We start from the raw sequence: 20,674 nt of genomic DNA on the forward strand, positions 1-20,674 counted from the left end.
AGGTTTGCAGTCAGCCTCAGCAAGTAGACCCTTTGCAACTTAGTAAAACCTTGTTTTTAAATAAGTTAGAGGTGTAGCTCAAAAGTAGAATGCCCCTGGGTTCAATCCCCAGTACCGTAAAACAACAGAGATAAGTGTAAAGAATTGTCAGCTATCCAGAAAACTTTTTTTTTTTTAATACTGAGGTTGGAACCCAGGGATATCTACCTCTGAGCTACATTCCAGCCCTATTTTTTATTCTTTATTTTTAAACAGGGACTCAGTGGGTTGCAAGGGCCTAAATAGTGGAGGCTGTCCTCCAACAGCAATCTTCCAATCTCAGCTTCCCAGATGCTGGGTTTACAAGCGTGCACCACCATGCCCAGCTCAGAAAACTTTTTGAGTGACTAATTGCTTGGTGCTTTTGGGTAACAGTAGTCTTATTGTGTATGCTTTTGTTAAGTCTTAAAAAAATACTTTGAAAAGAATGGTTTTTTTTTTTTTTACCTTTTTCTTACATATTTTGAAAAACTTCATGGCTATTGAAAAGTAGCAAGAATCAAATATTGAGCATCCATATATTCTTCATACAGATTTACCAGTTCCTACTTTGCTTTATATATCTCTCTCTGTGTATAGTTTTAATATTTCTAATTGGGAAATGTACACATCATGATCATAATAACATTTTACCCAAATGTTTCAGCAGGCAAACGTGCATCTTCTAGAGACAAACACTTTTTCCTAAATAACCATATAAGTACACTCAAAAAGTTTAGTATGGAGACAGTGCCATTACCTGAGATATAGTTCAAATCCAAATTTCCACAGTTGTCCAAACAACTCTACCCTCTCAAACTCAGGATTGGATTAAGGATTGCGCATTGCTCATTGTGATGTCAGTTTGGTTGTTTTAATGTATAGCACTTTCTTACCTTTTCTTCTGTATTTCCTTTGGCTACCTGACATTCTTGAAGAATTCAGAAGTTGCTTTATAAATTGTCTCTCAATATGGATTTAGAGAGCAAGAATCTAAGTCTGTGTCTGTTTTTATTTTCATTTTTCATTAGATTAAGCATATTCGGCAAGACATCTACATAGATGTTGTGTTGTCGGTGTGATATCATGACTAAATTATTATTATTATTATTATTTTTTGTAGTACTGGGGCTGGAACCCAGAGGCATTCTACCACTGAGTGATACTCCCAGCCCTATTTTTTATTCTTTATTTTGAAACAGGGTCTCACTGAGTTGCAGAGGGCCTCACTAAGTAGTGGAGGCTGTCTGTGAACCACAACCCTCCTGTCTCAGCCTCCAGAATGCTGGGATTACAAGCCTGTGCTACCACACCCGGCTAATGGTGGTGCATATTTATAGGCCCAAATTTGAGGCAGGAAGCACTCAAGCCTAGGAGTAGTTGAAGGCCAGGCTGAGCAGCATAGCAAGACCCTGTCAAGGAAGGAGCGAGGGTGGAGGATAGAAGGGAAAGAAGGAAGGAAAGAAGGGACTGCCATTGATCATGAACTTGCTAAAAATAAGTCTCAAGTTCTCTAGGGTATTTTTTTTAATATTTCTTTTGATTTATCCTCAGAATATATTCTGTGATTATAGTCAGGAGCAAGGGCTAGAAAACTGGCAGGTCAGACAGATTCACTACTTTTGATTTTATGGCCTATGAAATAAGGATGCTTTCTACTTTGTGTATGTGTGGTACTGGGATTGAACTCAGGGGCATTCTACTTCCAGTCTGCACCCTTAGCGCACCCCCCCTCCCTTTTGCAGTACTAGGGATGGAACCCATGGGGATTCTACCTCTGAGCTACACCCCAGCCCTATTTTTTATTCTTTATTTTGAAATAGGGTCTCACTTAAGTTGCAGAGGGCCTCATTAAGTAGCTGAGGCTGTGATTCTCCTGTCTCAGTCTCCCAAGTACTGGTATTAAAAGCATGCGCCATCACACCCAGCTTATTTTTTTTTGTTTTTGAAACAGGGTCTTGCTAGGTTGCTGAGAGTCTCACTAGGTTGCTTAGGCTGATTTCAAACCTGTGAGCCTCCTGTTTTAGCCTTCCAAGTACTGGGATTACAGTCATGCACTACCACGTCTGGCTTTTCCATTTTTAAATTATGAGAAAAATCAAAAGAACAATTTTTTTTGTAGTATGAAAATTTACATGAAATTCAGAGTTCAGTATCTGAGTTTTGTTGGAACACTGCCATGCTCATTTGTTTTTGTTGTTTTTTATTTTGTGGTACTGGAGATTGAACCCAGGGGCATTCTACTGCCATGTGACACACTCAGTCCTTTTTTTCCTTTGTTTTATTTTTTGTTTTGAAACAGAATCTCACTATGTTGCTGAGAGTCTAAGTCATGTCTTAGCCTTCTAAGTACTGGGAATATAGGCATGCACCACAGTCCTCCATTACTTGTTTATTGCTGATCTCGTGCTTTAGATAGGTAGAAGAATTAAGTAGTTGCCACAGAGATCATATGACTTGTGAAACCAAAAATATTTTTTATCTAGCTTCTTTCTGAAAAAGTTTGTAAATCCTGGTCAAGAACACTGCTTGAGCTTGGTACTTTGGTGCATGTTTGTAATCCTAGCAGTTGGGAGACATGAGAGAGGAGGATCATAGGTTTGAGATAAGCATGTGGTAACATAGCAAGACCTTGTTTCAAAGTGAAATATATAAAATAAATAAAAAGGGGGGGGTGTCTCTGGCTAGGGATGTAACTCAATGGTTTAACGTCCCTGGGTTCAACCCCTGGTGCTACATACACACAAGAATATTGTGCTTAACAGTTATCTGCATCATTTCCACCTTTGTGGTTGTGTTATTATTTGTGTAAGTTCATTTGGTCATCCAATTTTAAGGAGAAAGATTTTTTTTTTTTTAGAATGTGGATAATTAAAAGTGATTATATTTTAGCCGAGTGTGGTGGCTCACGCTTGTAATCCCAGCGCTTGGGGGGCGGAGACAGGAGGATTGCGCTGGTTTGAAGCCAGTCCCGCTGGCTTAAGAGACCTTGTTTCCAAAAATAAAAAAGTATAAAATAGGCCTGGGAGTGTAGCCTGGAGGTAGAAGGGCTTCCAGGAACCCCAGTACCACCCCCCAAAAAGGGGGGGGATTATATATTAGAACTAGAAGAGTATCTAGAGATCATAAGTCCTACACTTTTAAGTTGGGTAACCACTACACAAATGTGGTCACTTAAATTTAACTTAATTTGAAAAAATTCTTGGGCTGGGGTTAGAGTGCTTACCTAGCATATGTAAGGCACTGGCTTCAGTCCCCAGCACTGAAAATTTCATAAGTCCTATGAGCCATATTTCAAATGCTTAGTCATATATGGCATGGCTACTATATAATCAGTACAGATCATAAAGGACAGTACAGAATATAGAGCATAAGAAAGTCTGTTATTTTACAATGAAGAAATTGAGGCTTAGTAAAATGGAATGACTACTGAGTGGGGGCTGGCTGGGTGATGTGTGCATTTATGTCTACACAAGTTTTTTACCCCATTATGATGTATAAATACAATGCACTAATAAAAAAATTAATAAACATAATAAAAAATAATAAAAGTTTAGAAAGAAAAAACACAAACAACAACAAATGCTGGTGAGGATGTAGAGAAGTGGGAACTCTAATACATTGTTGGTGGGAATGCAAATTAGCATAACCACTTTGGGAAATAATATAGAGGATCCTCAGAAGTATGGACAGGAACCTATCATATGATCCAGCAATAGCACTTCTGGGTATCTAGTCAAAAGAATGAAAACCAAATTACCAAACTAATGTATGCATATCTATGTTCAGAGCTGCACATTTCACAATTGCTAAACTATGGAACCAATTATGATGTTCACCATCAGATGAATGGATCACAAAACCATGGGATATGTACACAATAAAATTTTACTCAGCCATAAAGAAGAACAAAATTACATAATTTACAGAAAAATGGATGGAACTGGAGAACATTATGCTAAGTGAGATTAGTCAGTCACAAAAAGTAACAAATCAGATGTACTCCCTAATACATGGAAGCTAGGGAGAAAAGGGGTCACAGGAAGAGCTCAAGAGGAAGAAGGAGAAACCTTAAATGAGCAAATAAGGTAATTTAACTGAGGGGGATGGGAGAGGGTAAGAGGGAAATTCCCTGATTTACATGCTGTACATTCACAAACATATCAATCACTAAGCCAAACATGAGGAGGAGGGAGGGAGAGGGAATGAGGTGAGAATTGGAGAAGGGCTAAATGAGCGATGTGTGCATGTATGCCTCTACCATTTGTACCCCATTAAGGTGTATGACTACAATGTACCAATAAAAATAAATGAGAATAAAAAAATAGAATGACTATCCCAGAATAGTTAATTATATACCAATTAGAATATCAGAATTTACCTTGCATCAATTGGGTATCCAACTATTACAGGTAGAATAACATTTAATAGAAAAGAATGACCTTAGGCTTTAAAGATCCTTTCTTAACGGAATTCCAAATGGAAGTACAGCATAGAAACAATTATTTTTATTTTCAGAGCTTATTAATTGACTGAATGGATGTGCTTTGTCCATATTATTTGCATTTATTCATTTTTGCAGTAAGAAAATTTTTCTACTTTGACACTGACTTAGGAAGCTATCAGGAGAGGTTGGGGAAAATAGGTTATGCTAAATAAAACAGCAAAACCCTTTTTTTTTTTTTTAAGTACTGGGAACCTAAGGGCATTCTGTCTCCGAGCTATATCCCCAGCCATATCTTTTTTTTTTTTTTTTTTTTTTTGGTAGTACTGGGGTTTCTGGAAACCCTTCTACCTACTGGCTACACTCCCACACCTATTTTTATACTTTTTTATTTGGAAACAGGGTCTCTTAAGCTAGCGCAGCTGGCTTCGTACCTGCGTGATCCTCCTGTCTCCGCCTCCCAAGAGTGGGGATTACAAGTGTGGGCCAACACACTGGGCACTATCTTTTATTCTTTATTTTGAAACAGGATCTCACTAAGTTGCAGAGGGCTTCACTAAGAACCTAGGGGCATTCTACCTCCAATCTATACCCCCCAGCCCTATATTTTTTATTCTTTATTTTGAAACAAGGTCTCACTAAGTTGCAGAGGGCCTCACTAAGTAGCTGAGGCTGGTGAACCTGTAATCCTCCTGTCTCAGCTTCCCAAATACTGGGATTACAAGTGTGTGCCACCATGCCCAGTTAGCAAAATTATTATTGTTGTTTTTTGGTGGTACTGGAATTCCTGGAAGCCATTCTACCTCCAGGCTATACTCCCAGACCTCTTTTATGCCTTTTTTAAAATTTTTGGAAACAGGGTCTCTTAAGCCAGCACAGCTGGCTTCAAACCTGAATGACCACCACGCCCGGCAGCAAAATTCTTAATACTGCTTTTCAGTCTGCCTGTAATCTTTTTTCTGCTGATATCATTAACAGGAGCCTGGCAGTGGGGAGCATGCTAGCTACTCAGGAGGATTGAAAGTTTGAGGCCAAGCCAGGCGAGGTGGTGCATGCTTGTAATCCCAGTACTTGGAAGGCTGAGACAGCAGGAACACAGGTTGGAGGACAGCTTTAGCAAGTAGTGAGACTCTTATCAACCTAGCAAGACCCTATTTCAAAATAAAAATAAAATATGGTTGGGAGTGTAGCTTGAAGGTAGAATGACTGTGGGTTCAAACCCTAGAACCACCAAAACTAAAACAACAACAAAAAAAAGCTGGAAAGTTTGAGGCCAATGCATCTAAGCTATAAAGTAATCTCTGCCCATCCTTTAACACACATTTTAAAATAGTTGAATGTGATTTCTTTCCCTTTTAAATTTTCTGGAAATAATGTTGAGGTGGAAAGACTGAGGAAACAGTAGAAAGAGTGCAGTGGATCAGATGAAGGAATTGCAATTTAATGTCTCTTTTTCAATGGTATCTTTATTTTTTATTCTTCTGTGCACTTGCCTGGCATATACAAGGCCCTGGATTTCACTCCTAGCACTATAAAACCCAAAACTTCTCTTTGAATATAGATATCTTGAGAGCTACCCTAGTCTTCAGTTGACATTCTGTTGATTGCGTAGGTCTAGCTTAAGTCCTATACCTTTATAATGTAGGCTTAGAGTGAGTGGTGCAGCGGTGGGAGAGACACCAAAATGCTGCTAGAAAACTGGTGCATGAAAGTGTGTTTTGGTGTTTGTGTTGTTGACCTGTAGGCTTTAGAATTTAACATCTTTTCCTGGGTTGGTGATTAGTTTTTCTAAAGAAATTGTCAGTTTCCTGTCTCATCAATCCACATGGCTGCTAGAATTCTAAAACCCCAGTTGGGGAAGGACACTGAGGGAAAGAGACCCAAGTTAATACTGATGCTTCTGGATAATTTAATACCTTTTTTTGGTACTAGGGATTAAACCCAGGGGCGTTCTACCTTCGAGCTACACCCTCAACCCTATTTTTGATTATTTTGAAACAGGATCTCACTAAGTTCTGGAGGGCTTCACTAATTAGCTCAAATTGGCTGAAAACCTGCAATCCTCCTGTCTCAGGTCTCCCAAGTACTGGGATTACAAGCATGTGCCACCATGCTGGGCTTTAAACATATTTTGAATTCTACTGAGTTCAAAGCTCAGTCCTAGGTGCTAAGAGAATACAAAGGTACACATTACTTCTGCCTTTAGGGAATCTTATAAAAGAAAAATACATTTCATAGACTTTATGTTTAAGCGGTAGTATTAATATTCAAGATTGGTACATATTATTACCAATAGTAATTTTACTATCAGAAGTAGTATTATCTGGCTGGGCGTGGTGGTGCACACTTGTAATCCCCGCGCTAGGGAGGCAGAGACAGGAGGATCGCCCAAGTTCGAAGCCAGCCTCTCTGGCTTAGGAGACCCTGTTTCCAAATGAAAGTATAGGTCTGGGAGTGTAACCCGGAGATAGAAGGGTTTTCAGGAACCCCAGTACCAAAAAAAAAAGAAAAGAAAAAAATAGTAGTCTTGTCTGGTGTTTAGACATTACTTTTTAAAAGTTCCAAATTGCTTTTCAAATACATCCTATAGCCTTAGCTAATACATGGACTCTAGGAGATCCACAGTGCTTATTGTAGAGCCTGAAAGATAGTGGATATTTGGTGATGTATATTTACATATTTATATTTGGTGCTAGTGATTGAACCCAGGGGCATTCTATTTTCGAGCTACATCTCTAGCCTTATATTCATTCATTCATTCATTCATTCATTTACTTATTTTGCGGTACCAGGGATTGAACTCAGGGACATTCTACCTCCAAGCTACACCCCAGCCCTATTTTTTATTCTTTATTTTGAAACAGAGTCTTCCTAAGTTGAAGAGCACCTCACTAAATAGCTGAGGCTGGCTGCAAATCTGCAATCTTCCTGTCTCAGCCTCCCAAGTACTGCGATTACATCTGCGATCCTCCTGTCTCAGCCTCCCAAGTACTGGGATTATAAGCATGCACCACCAAACTCGATTCTTGCCTTAGTTTTTATTTTTTTTAATTTTGAAGCAGGGTCTCACTAAGTTGCTGAGGCTGGCCTTGAACGTGTGATCCTCCAGTCTCAGACTCCCAAGTACAGATATTAAATGTGTGCACCACTCCAACTGGTTTAATATATTTTTGGTTAAATATTTAAGCCCTCGAGATATAGAATAATTGCAATATGTCGTGTGGCACACTAGATCTTTCTAGCAGTGTGACATTGGGAAGTTCTTTCTAGCAGTGTGACATTGGGAAGGTTATGTCACCTCTATAAACCAATTTCTTCATCTGTAGAAATAGAATTAATATCTGTCTATACACTATATATAAAAATAGATCAAGGGCATTTGGTATGTGTTCCTAAGACAGTGTATGTTTTCCACCTCTAGTTTTAAAGCCCAGTATGTTGGAGACTAGTATTAGACATTTTAAGTACTAACGTTTTAAAAGCAGCATGCTGCCCTCTAGAGGCACTATGGTATTCAATTGTTAAAGTTTTTATCATTCCTCATGCAACATAAACTTGTATTTGGAAAAAATAATTAAGCAGTGTTTATTTTTAATCTTTAACCCCCTTTTTCTATATTTATACCAATATGTTTATAAGAAAATTTAGGTTTTTTTTTCCCACCGATTTACTTGATGGTATTATATTACTCATCTTCATATGTTAAATTTTGCCAGGACTTTTGGAAACATATACATATTTTTTAAAAGATCATAAAGGAAGAACTCCAATTGAGCATTGAATATGAGATGAAATCACAATAGATAAAAAAGCTAATACCACAAATTCTACCAGATTAAAAATACCATAGTATTTTCACTGAATACTTGACATACCTCTAAAAGAACACATATAAAACTTACAACTACAGAAACAGCACCTCAATATAGTAGAATTTAATTTTATTTTTTTCTATACTGGTGATGGAACCCAGGGGCATTGTACCTTTAAGCTATACCCCCAGCCCTACTTTTTAGTCCTTTTTTATTTTTTAAACAGGGTCTCACTGAGTTGCAAAGGACCTCGCTAAGTAGCTGAGGTTGTCTGCAAACCAGGACACTCTGGTCTCAACCTTCTGAATGCTGGGATTACAAGTGTGTACCACCATACCCAGCTTTTAAAATTATTTTTAATTGTTAAGTATACACAATAAAACATACCATCTCAATATTTTAAGTTTAGTGACACTAGGTGCATTCACATTTTTGTGGAACCATTATCATACATCTATTTCTAGAACTCCATCTCTTAAAGACTGAAATTCTGTATGGAAAACTTAATCTCCACTTCTCTCTTGTCTTAGACTATACTAGATAACTCATATAGATGGAAAATATACTATTTATCATTTTGTGAACTGATATATTTCATTTAGTATAATGTCTCAAGATTAATAGGAGTTGTAGCATATGCCAGGATTTCCTTCCTTTTTTAAGGCCAAATAATATTTCTATTTTTAATTTTTTGAGAAACTGCCATAGTGGGTGTACTATTTACACGTACACTGTATACTAACAATTTTCTCTTATGTTTGCCATAATTATTTTCTTTTTCTTAAAGTAGTGGCCATCCAAATTGGTGTGAGGTGGTATCTCACTGTTTTAATGTGCATTTCCCTAATGATTGGAAACTAAGCATCTTTTCCAGTGCTTCTTGGCCACTTGGAATATCTTTGAAGAAATGTCCACTCAATTTTTGTGCTCATTTTAAATTGTTTTTTGGGGGGGGCCTGGGAGGTGGTGCTAGGGATTGAACTCAAGGCCTCATGCATGCTAAATACATGCTCTACCACTGACTTTTGTTTTGTTTTGGTTTTTGTGGTACTAGAGATGGAACCCCTGGGCATTCTACTTCCGGGCTACATCTCCAGCCCTATTTTTAATTCTTTATTTTGAAATAGGGTCTCACTAAGTTATAGAGGGTTACCCTAAGTACCTGAGGCTGGCCGCAAACCTGCCATCCTTCTGTCTCAGCCTCTCAAGTACTGGCATACAAGTGTGTGCCACCACACCTGGCTTTACCTTTGATTTTTAAAAAATTATTTTCGTTGAGTTGTAGCAGTTCTTTATACATTCTTAACATTAGACCTTCAGATATATGACTTATTTTTCCTAAACTATGCACAAAACATTTTAACAAAGTTCATTTAATTTAACCTATTTTTGTTGCCTATGCTTTTGATGTTATATCTAAGAAATTATTGCCAAATCCAGTGTCATGGAACATTTCTGTTTTCTGAGATTTTTATGGTTTTAATTCTTACCATTAGGTCAATTTTGACTTAACTTTTATATGTGGTGTAGGCTAAGGTTGCAGCTTCCATCTTTTACATATATTCAGTTTGTTCAAAACTATTTTTTAAAATGGTGTTCTTTCCCTTTGAATAGTCATAGCACCTGCTTTAGTTTGTCTCCCCAAAGGTCATATGCTAGAAGCTTGGTACTTCCCACCCTTCGTGTAATGGTTTTAAGAGGTAGTGGCAAGAGGTGAGGTCTGGTTGAGAGGTGATTAGGTCATGGGGATACCCTTTGTGAATAGATTATAGGCTAGTTTGTTGATTTTCAAAGCCACAACATTGTTGGGGAGAAGAGGATGAATACAGATTACAGTAAGATGCCGCAAGGTCATTGTCTTAATGAGACATGGTTAATGGGTATTCCCAGGATGGTGGGTGTCTTCCTATAAGTGGAGGGCTACATGGTGCATATTTTAATCTGATTATTTAGTTGTGAGGTATTTTTTTAGTTTCTACCTCCAAAACAAAAAGTATTGTTTCTTTAGGCTCTTCTTAGTTAGCTACTTCATATTATAATGAATAGGCTAGAATGGCTACTCCTAAATTTACTTATTTTGAATTGGAATATGGCTTTGGCTGGTGGCAGTAAGTGGCCTAAAACTCTTCCTCATCCCTAATTGATTGACAGCCTACTTGCAATGAACAGGACCATACTTCACTTAGTTACTACACAAACTTCAGGAAATGAATATAAAATGTCCTCAAAACTTGGTTATCATAATGTTGACTTTTACGTTCATCTTTAATCTGTTGACATTAATAGTCTATGAGAAATCAGTAACTAATGAGTACCACCAATTTGAAATGTTAGGTTTTTAAATTATTACTAATTTTTGTACTCATTCATGTTGCTTACTACTTGCTGCTTACTAATATTAAAAAGTCCTAAATACACATGTCTCTTCCTACTTTAGTTCTTTTATCTAATTTTCTTTTTTTGATACTGGGGATTGAACCCAGGGGCATTCTACATCCAAAGCCCTATTTTATTTTTTTATTTAGAAAAAGAGTCTTACTAAGTTGCTGAGGGTCTTGCTAAGTTGCTTGAACCTGTGATTCTCTAGTCTCATCCTCCCAATTACTAGGCTTATAGGTGTGTGCCATGACGACAGGCTTCAAATTGTCTTTGAGGCAAAGTTTTATGGATTTTAAACTTTGAATCATGGAATGCCTGAAAATGTCTTTGGGTCTTTTTCCTCCAACATGAATGTTAGTTTTCTGGGTAGCTAGATCTGTATTACAAATAATTTACTCTCAGAATATTAAAGCTACAACTTCATTGTCTTTTACGATCTGGTGTTGATATCAGTATTTTTGTTCTTCTATACTCAATCTATCTTTTCCTCACTTCTTTTGTTGTTACTGTTGGTACTGGGTAGTGACCTCTTGGGCATTCTACTTTCTAGTTACACCCCAGCCCTTTCTTACTTTTTATTTTGAAACAGTCTTGCTAAATTGTTGAGGCTGGCCTCAAACATTGGATGTTTCTGTCTCAGCCTTCCAAGTACTGGGATTACATGTGTGCACCACATTCAGCTTTTCCCCTACTTCTTAGGCTAAAACTTCAAAAGCACATTTTGGTATCCATAAGTTTTTAAATAATTGTTTTTGTTTTTTGAGAGTAATGCTCTTTTAGGTTGAGTTGGGGATAGTTAAGATGAAGTTATTATATTGAAAAACAAATTTAGGACTTCCGGGAAGATGGCGACCAAGAAAAGCAGCATTTACTAGTCCTGCTAAAACTCAATCTCTATTGCCACAAAATCAGCGCTTTTCATAGCCAGAAAACACTAGCAACAGAGAAATAAAAAAAGTGTAAACACAAGTGACAAAGAAAAAAAGACTAGAAGAACAACCAGAGACCAGAAAAGAAATCAAGCCCGAAATGTGGCGGCGGAGCTGAGCCAGCACCATCTTCCCTCACAGCACCAGGGCTCCAGAGAGGAAAGGTGGTAAACAAGGAGCTGAAGTGAGCAGCTGCGGATCATTCGGGTGTAATTCAACAGTTCTTTCAGCTCAAAGAACGCCTAAAACGCCCTGTGGCCAAGCTCATCATGCCTTCCAGGGACTTAGAACGGAGCTCAAAACCAGAAAAGAAATATGCCAGCCTCATGGCCAAGGATGTGGCAGTGGTGCCATATTGCCAGCAGCGACAGAGAGTTCACCACGCTCCATGACAGCTCCAGATCAGTGTGCACAATAACCGTGAGTGAAATTAGAGGCCCTAAAGGAGAAATCCCTGTACTGCACTCCCAGGGACTTGCACAGCTTTGATAATCTCCTTGGGTCTGAGATTTTGCAATCCAACCCAGTGAAGGAGTAGCGGTAGCAGAGATACCACACCCTAGTCGCAGCTCCCCATGGGAAAATGCCCAGCCTGGCACTCCCCATGGTCTTACACAGCCTCGATTAACTCCCTGGGTCTGAGACTTTGTGATACAACCCAGTAAAGGAGTAGTGGCGGCTGAGATTACCACAGACTCGAGATACAGAGCACCCTAAGTGAAGTCGTAGTGACACTTCACTAGGCACAAAATTCTGAAATCATGGGAAAGAGGAACAATAGAGCAATGAATGCCCACAACCCCATATTATCAGAACCTGATAACACAGAAATTCAGAGATCTCCAGAAGATCAAATCAGGAATATAACTGTCGAAATAATACAAGACCTTTGAAAAGAATTTAGAGAGAGTCTAAAAGAAAGGATGCGATCATTGAGGTAAAGGCCTCAATTCAATGTATAAACAATTGATTAGACCACATGGAGAATAGAATCTCACTCCTAGAATAGGATCACTCCAAAAACGAACGCATAATTTATAGCTTAGAAAAAAAATCAGACAGCAGGAATCTGACATTGAAGAAATATGGGTCCATTTTAAGAGAGCTAACCTAAGAATATTTGGAATAGAGGAGGGAAAAGAAAGTGAAACCAAAGGGATCAATAATCTCTTCAAAGAAATAATAGCAGAAAATTTTCCAAACATAGAGCAAGAGGTCGATACGCAGGTCCAGGAAACTTATAGAACTCCCTTTAGACAGGATCAGAGAAGAGGATCCCCACGCCACATAATTGTTAAAATGACCAATGTGGAAGTCAAGCAGAGAATCTTAAAGGCAACGAAAACAAAAGGGCAAGTGACATTCAGAGGCAATTGAATTAGAATCACTCCAGACCTCCCAAACCAAGTCATGAAATCCAGAAGAAAGAAAACAACTTCCAGGGACTTCCGGGAAGATGGCGACGGAGCAAAACGGGGCTTACGAGCCCCGCTAACGACCAATCTCTATTACCACAAAATCAGCGCCTTTCATAGCCAGAAAACACCATCAGCAGAGAAACAAAAAATGTAATTTTAAGGGACAGAGAAAAAGAGGGCTGGAAAAACGAGACACCAGAAACCAGACCGCAGTGCTGCAGCTGGAGCCGCGGTATGAAGCGGCGGGCACCATTTTGCCTTGCAGCACCAGGCTCCAGAGAGGAAGGGAACTCATAACGGAGTTCAGAAACCAGAGAGGAGATACGCCGGCCTCACGCCCGAGAACACAGCAGCAGAACCTTACTGCTGGCGGCAGCGGTGAGTTCACTGGACGGCACCAGACCAACGCACTCAAAAGCCCACCAAGCTCCAGAGAGGAGCGGCGGACAGCGAGCCGAGGTGATCTGCTGCGGAACAGCCGGGTGGGATTCGGCATATTTCTTGGCGCAGGGAGCAGCTAAAGCTCCCAGGGGCTGGATTCAGTGCACCCTGCAGGGACTCAGACTGGAGTTCAAAAACAGAAAAGAAATATGCCAGCCTCACAGCCGAAAGCGTGGCAGCAGCGCCGTATTGCTACCGGCGGCAGCAGCAGCGAATTCACCGTGTCCACTACAGCTCCATCTGCGCACTCAACAGTGAGTCAAATTGCGGCCCCTAGAGGAGAAATCCCAGTACTGTACTCCCAGGGACTTGACCCATTGGGGTAGTGGTGGTGGCAGAGATATCACACCATAGGAGAACGCCCAACCTGGCACCCCCCATGGTCTAAAGCAGCCTCGATTGACTCCCTGGGTCTGAGACTCTGCGATACAACCCAGTAAAGGAGTAGCGGGGACTGAGATACCACAGACTCGAGATCCACAGCACCTTAAGTGAAGTCGTAGTGACCCAGGGAAGAACCCAGAGAAGGCACAAACTTCTGAAATCATGGGAAAGAGGAATAACAATGGAGCAATGAATGCCCACAACCCCACAACATCAGAACCCGATAAAACAGAAATGCAGAGATTTATAAATCAGGAAAATAACTGTAGAAATAATAGAGGTGTTTCGAAAAGAATTCAGAGAGAGCCAAAGAGAGATGAAGGATGCAATTAATGAAGTAAAGGCCTCAATTCAAAGTACAAACAACTGATTAGACCACATGCAGAATAGAATCTCGCTCCTAGAAGATGATCACTCCAAAAATGAACGCATAGTTTCTAATCTAGGAAAAAATATCCGACAGCAGGAATCTGACATTGAAGAAATATAGGCCCATTTTAAGAGAGCTAACCTAAGAATAATTGGAATAGAAGAGGGAAAAGAAGGTGAAACCAAAGGGATTAACAATCTTTTCAAGGAAATAATAGCAGAAAATTTTCCAAACATAGAGCAAGAGGTTGATACACAGGTCCAGGAAACTTATAGAACCCCTGTTAGAGAGGATCAGAGAAAAGGATCCCCACGCCACATAATTGTCAAAATGACCACTGTGGAAGCCAAGCAGAGAATCTTAAAGGCAACAAAAACAAAGGGCCAAGTGACATTCAGAGGCAAACCAATTAGAATCACTCCAGACTTCCCAAACCAAGTCATGAGAGCCAGAAGGGCTTGGAGTCACATATTCCAAACTCTGAAAGAAAACAACTTCCAGCCAAAAATTTCCTACCCAGCAAAACTTTCTATCAAATTAGATGGGGAAATAAGAAGCTTCCACAACAAACAAAATCTGAAGGAATTTATGTCTTCAAAACCAGCGCTAGAGAAAATACTCAAAGAGATTAACTACAAAGAAGAAATAGGTAACACACACCAGAACCCGAGAAACAAGATTTTCCATCCAACAGACAACTAAGATTGGTTATCTTTGGAGATTCATTATTTATGTTAGTCTTTTACCTATCTCTAAATTGTATTGTTTGCTTTTATTGTTGCTAATTTTTAGGATTTCTAGTTGGAATATTAATATACCTTCAGATATAGCATTTAGAAATATTCTATCCCATTCTATCAGTAACTTTTAACTCTGTTTACATTGTCTTTGGATATACAATATGTTTTTATTTTTTAGGGAGTTTGTATACTCTTCTGTTGCCTGTGCCATTGAAATCATATCCAAGAGATCACTGCCAATTTCAATGTTGTGAGGTTTTATGACCCAGATTTTCTTCTAAAAGTTTATAGTCTTAAGATTTATATTTAGGTCTTTAATCTATTTTGAGTTAATATTTGTATATGTGTTAGATAAGGGTCCAATTTTATTCTTTTTCATGTAATTATTACTTTTCAACAATATTTAGTTAAAAGACTATTATTTTCTCCACCAAATGTTCGTGGAAACCTTGTCAAAAATAACTTGACAATATATGGAAGAATTTATCTCTAGGCTTTTATTTAACTCCAATGGTTTATATATCTGCCTTTAGAACAGTACTACACTGTTTCAATTATTGTAGCTTTATATGGTTTGAAATCAGAAAATATACATATTCTAGCTTTGTCCTTCTTCGAGATTGTTTTGGGTATCTAGAGTCCATATTCCATATCAGGATAGATTTTTTTGTGAAAAATAAATAAATGTATAATAGTTTCACCTTAAAAAAAGAAAAAAAATATCCTCTGGTAAGAAAGAAAACAAAAAGAAATATTGAAATGTTATCTTTTAGTCATCAAAAGCTTGGTATCAGACAAATGAAACTGTTTTGTGAGATTATCATCGTTAATATTGGATAAATTGCTATAAAACTAGATGTCAACCACTAAGCCAAGCATGGGAAGGAGGGATGGGGAGGGAACAGGGTGGGGATCGGGTAGGGGCTAACTGGGCGATGTGTGCATGTATGTCTACAAAAGTATTTTCTTTATACCACTATGATGTATGAATACATTGCACCAATAAAAAATAAAGAAATTAAAAAAAAAAGAAAGAAAACAACTTCCAGCCAAAAATTTCCTACCCAGCAAAACTATCTATCAAATTGGGGAAATAAGAAGCTTCAAAGACTATCAGAAACTGAAGGATTTATGTCTTCAAAAGCAGCGCTAGAGAAAATACTCAAAGAGATTAACTACAAAGAAGAAATAGGTAATACATACCAGAACCAGAGAAACAAGATTTTCCATCTAGCAGACAACTAAGATTGGCTATCTTTGGAGATTCATTATTTATTTTAGTCTTTTACCTATTTCTAAATTTTATTATTTGCTTTTATTATTGCTAATTTTTAGGATTTCTATTTGGAATATTAATATACCTTCAAATGTAGCATTTGGAAATATTTTATCCCATTTATCAGCAACTTTTAACTCTGTTTACATTGTCCTTGGATGTACAATGTTTTTTTATTTTTTAGGAAGTTTATTTTTTTGTTGCCTGTGCCTTTGAAATCATATCCAAGAAATCACTACCAATTTCAATGTTGTGAGGTTTTATGTCCCAGGTTTTCTTCTAAAAGTTTATAGTCTTAAGATTTACATTTAGGTCTTTTATCTGTTTTGAGTTAAAATTTGTATATGGTGTTAGGTAAGGGTCCAATTTTATTCTTTTTCATGTAATTATTATTTTTCCACAATATTTAGTGAAAGCATCATTATTTCATTCACCAAATGTTCCTGGAAACCTTGTCAAAAATAACTTGACCATATATGGAAGAATTTATTTCTAGGCTTTTTATGTTACTCCACTGGTTTATATATCTGCCTTTATAGCAGTACTACACTGTTTCAATTATTGTAGCTTTATATGGTTTGAAATCAGAAAATGTACATCTTCTAGCTTTGTTCTTTTTCGAGATTGTTTTGGGTATTTAGAGTTCATATTTCATGTTAGGATAGATTTTTTTCTGAAATATAAATAAATGTATGATAGTTTCACCTTAAAAAATGAAAAATAATATCCTCTGGTAAGAAAGAAAGCAAAAAGAATTGAAATGTTATCTCTAAGTCATCAAAAGCTTGATATCAGACAGATGAATCATTATCGTTGTTAATTTTGGATAGATTGCTATAATATTAGATGTCAACCACTAAGCCAGGCATGGAGAGGAGGGATGGGGAGGGAATGGTGTGGGGATTGGGTAGGGGCTAACTGGGTGATGTGTGCATGTATGTCTACACAAGTTTTTTAATCCCATTATGATGTATGAATACAGTGCACCAATAAAAAAATTTTAAAAAAAGAAAAACAAATTTAAAATGTTCATGTTTCCTTAGAATTTTAAGTTTTTTAAAAAGAGTCTGCTTAAGCTAATCTTTTTATTATTTTAAAGTATTTTTAAATAACTCTCAGTGAGTAGCATTCAACTTGCTTTGGTGGATATGTCCCCCCAAGTTTACATATTTGGAATTGAAATATGGCTTTCTGAAAATTTTGTATATTGTCTTCCCAATGGAATAGTTAAAAAATAAAGCTCTTAGCTGGGCATGGTGGCACACGCTTGTAATCCCAGCATTTGGTTGGGAGGTTGAGACTGGTGGATCACTGTTCGTGGACAGCCTCAGCTTCTTAGCAAGACCCTTTGTAACTCAGTGAGACCCTGTTTCAAAAATAAAAAGACTGAAAAAATAGGGATGGGAGTGTAGCTTGGAGGTAGAATACCCCTGGGTTCCACCCCCAGTGCCACAAAAATAAAGAAAGAAAGAAAGAAAGAAATAATAAAATTTCAAAAATAAAGCTCTCTTCAAGGTGGTTTGTACTTTTAGTTTAGATGATATATATAGATAGATGTAGCTATAGATATATAGATTTCTACAGGTCTTATCTGAGTGTTTCACAGTTTCTCTGTTTCCTAGCCAAAATTTTAATTAAAAATATATCACAAGCCGGACAGAGTGGCACATGCTTGTAATCCCAGTATTTGGGAGGCTGAGACAGGAGGATTGCAGTTTATGGCCAGCCTCAGCTACTTAGTGAGGCTCTTTGCCACCCTGACACCCTGTTTCAAAATAAAGAATAAAAAATAGGGCTGGGGGTATAGCTCAGAGGTAAAATGGTAAAATGTCCCTGGGTTCATCCCTAGTACCTCCTATGTATGTACACACACACACACACACACACACACACACACACACACACTAACTTTACCTTTTAAGCTACATGGTATCTTTCACTATCCTTTTACTTAGTAAATTTTTTTTTTAAACTTAGCTCTTGGGTGGACAGTAATGACCTCGCGTTTCCGATTGCCTGCTGGCAGAACTTACAATGTACGAGCATCAGAGTTGGCCCGAGACAGACAGCATACAGAGGTGGTTTGCAACATTCTTCTTCTGGATAACACTGTACAAGCTTTCAAAGTAAATGTAAGTATTTTTTTCTTCATTTTTTTTCATAATAATCACTGTTATCTTCACTACCAATACCATAACTGGTCATAACTGGTTATTAGTTTGAATTTAGATATATTTTAAAACTAGAACCATTAAGTTGTAGAATAGTTTGAAAAGTTTTCTTAATGAAAGTATGTATTAGGCATGTTATCTCATTCAAGTTTAGTATATGGCTTTTAACTTTCTGAAACTGGTTGATGTCACTTAGTGTAATATTCTTAGGTTCCATCCATTTTCCTACAAATGAAATAATTTTGTTCTTTATGGCTGATTAGAATTTCACTGTGTATATGTACTACATTTTCTTTATCCATTCATTTCTTGATGAACATTTGGGTTGGTTCCATAATTTGGATCTTGTGAATTGTGCTTCTGTAAACATGTTTTATTTTAGTATTCTGACTTTAATTCTTTTGGAAAGATATCAAGGAGTGGTATAGCTGGATCATATAGTAGTTCTATTCCGTGTGTGTGTGTGTGTTTGCGTGTGTGTGTGTGTGTGCGTCTCTCTCTCTCTCTCTCTTTTTGGGTGGTACTGGGGTTCTTGAAACCCCTTCTACCTCCAGGCTACACTCCCAGACCTATTTTTTAATATATTTTTTTAAATTTGGAAACAGAGTCTCTTAAGCCAGCAAGGCTGGCTTCGAACTTGTGCTTTTACTAGTCTTTTAAGAAACCTCCATACTGATCTCCATAGTGGTTGTACTGATTTACAACCCCACCCATAGTGTGTAAGTTCCCCACATCCTTGCCAACATTTATTATTACATATTCTTGATGATTGATATTCTAACTGAAATTAGATGGAAACTCGGTGTAGATTTGATTTGTATTTTTCTGCTAATGGTGTTGAATTTTTTTACCATTTATATTTCATTTTTTTGAGGATTGTCTCTTGAGTTCATTTGCCCATTTTTTATTGGGTTACCTTTTTTTTAGTGTTAAGGTTTTTTTTTTTTTAGTTCATAGTAGATAATTAGTTGGCCCTATGGTTTCTTCTATTAATTGCTAAGTTCCTGGTCTAATTTCTAGGTCTTTGATCCATCTTCAGTTGAATTTTGTTTAGGCTGTGGTCGTGTATGCTTGTAATCCCAATACTTAGAAGGCTGAGACAGGAGGATCGAGGTTCCTGGCCAGCTTTAGCTACTCAGCTACTTAGTGAGGCCCTTTACAACTTCATGAGACCTTGTTTCAAAATAAAGAATAAAAAATAAGGCTGGGGATGTAACTCAGAGGAAGAGTGCCCCTGGGTTCAATCTCCAGTACCACAAAAAAAAGTTAGGTTGCCTTATTTGCTCCTCTATAGGATCTCCTTTTTTTCATCTGAGTTCCTCCTATGACCCCTTTCACCCTAGCTTTCACATATTAGGGAAAGCATCAGATTCCCTACTTTTTGCGACTGACTAATCTCGCTTAGCATAATGTCCTCCAGTTCCGTCCATTTCCTTGTAAATACCGCAATTGTATTTCTTTTTATGGCTGAGTAAAATTCCATTGTGTACATATCCCACAGTTTTGTAATCCATTCATCTGTTGATGGACATCTTGGCTGGTTCCATAGTTTGGCTATGGTGAATTGTGCAGCTATGAACATAGATACACATGCATTAGTTTGGTTTCCTATCTTTTGGGTAGATACCCAGAAGTGGTATTGCTGGATCAAATGGTAGATTTGTTCCCATTCTTCTAAGGATTCTCCATTCTGTTTTCCAAAGTGGTTGCACTAATTTGCAATCCCACCAACAATGTCTTAGAGTTCCCACTTCTCCACATCCTCGCCAGCATCTGTTGTTGTTTGTGTTTTGAATGATTGCCATTCTAGTTGGAGTTAGGTGAAATCTCAGGGTAGTTTTGACTTGCATCTCTCTGATTGCCAGTGATGTTGAGCATTTTTTATGCACTTATTGCCATTTGAATTTCTTCTTTTGTGAAGTGTCTATTTAGTTCGCTTGCCCATTTTTTGATTGGATGATTTGTTTTTTTAGTGTTGAGTTTCTTGAGTTCTCTGTATATTCTAGATATTAGTCCTCTATCAGAGTAGATGGCAAACATCTTCTTCCATTCTGTTGGCTCTCGATTGAGGTTCTTGACAGTTTCCTTTGCTGAACAGAAACTCTTCAGTTTCATGCAATCCCACGTATCAATTCACCTTTTAGTTTGTTGTGCCTTTGGGGTCATCTTGAGAAAGTTTTTATCTGTGCCTATATGTTGCAATGTTGGACCTTTGCCCTCTTCAAAGAGCCTCAAGGTCTCTGGTCTAATTTCCAAGTCTTTGATCCATCTTGAATTGACTCTTGTGCAGGT

At 37.8% G+C, this 20,674-nt stretch overlaps 1 protein-coding gene across 1 annotated transcript in view; it reads left to right on the forward strand.

Annotated features, from left to right (window-relative positions):
- Positions 1–18,205: 18,205 nt before the first annotated feature.
- The window catches only part of PTPN4 (protein tyrosine phosphatase non-receptor type 4), a gene marked incomplete at both ends in the record, with an annotated part of 165,389 nt that continues 162,920 nt past the window's right edge, over positions 18,206–20,674 (forward strand). The window contains one exon of the mRNA XM_080688801.1: positions 18,206–18,343. Coding sequence (XP_080544927.1) covers positions 18,206–18,343 — 138 coding nt within the window. The remainder of the gene's footprint in view (positions 18,344–20,674) is intronic.

Source organism: Muscardinus avellanarius (genome assembly GCF_963383645.1).
Source record: "Muscardinus avellanarius genome assembly, chromosome: 2".
In the NCBI taxonomy this organism is placed as follows: Eukaryota; Metazoa; Chordata; class Mammalia; order Rodentia; family Gliridae; genus Muscardinus; species Muscardinus avellanarius.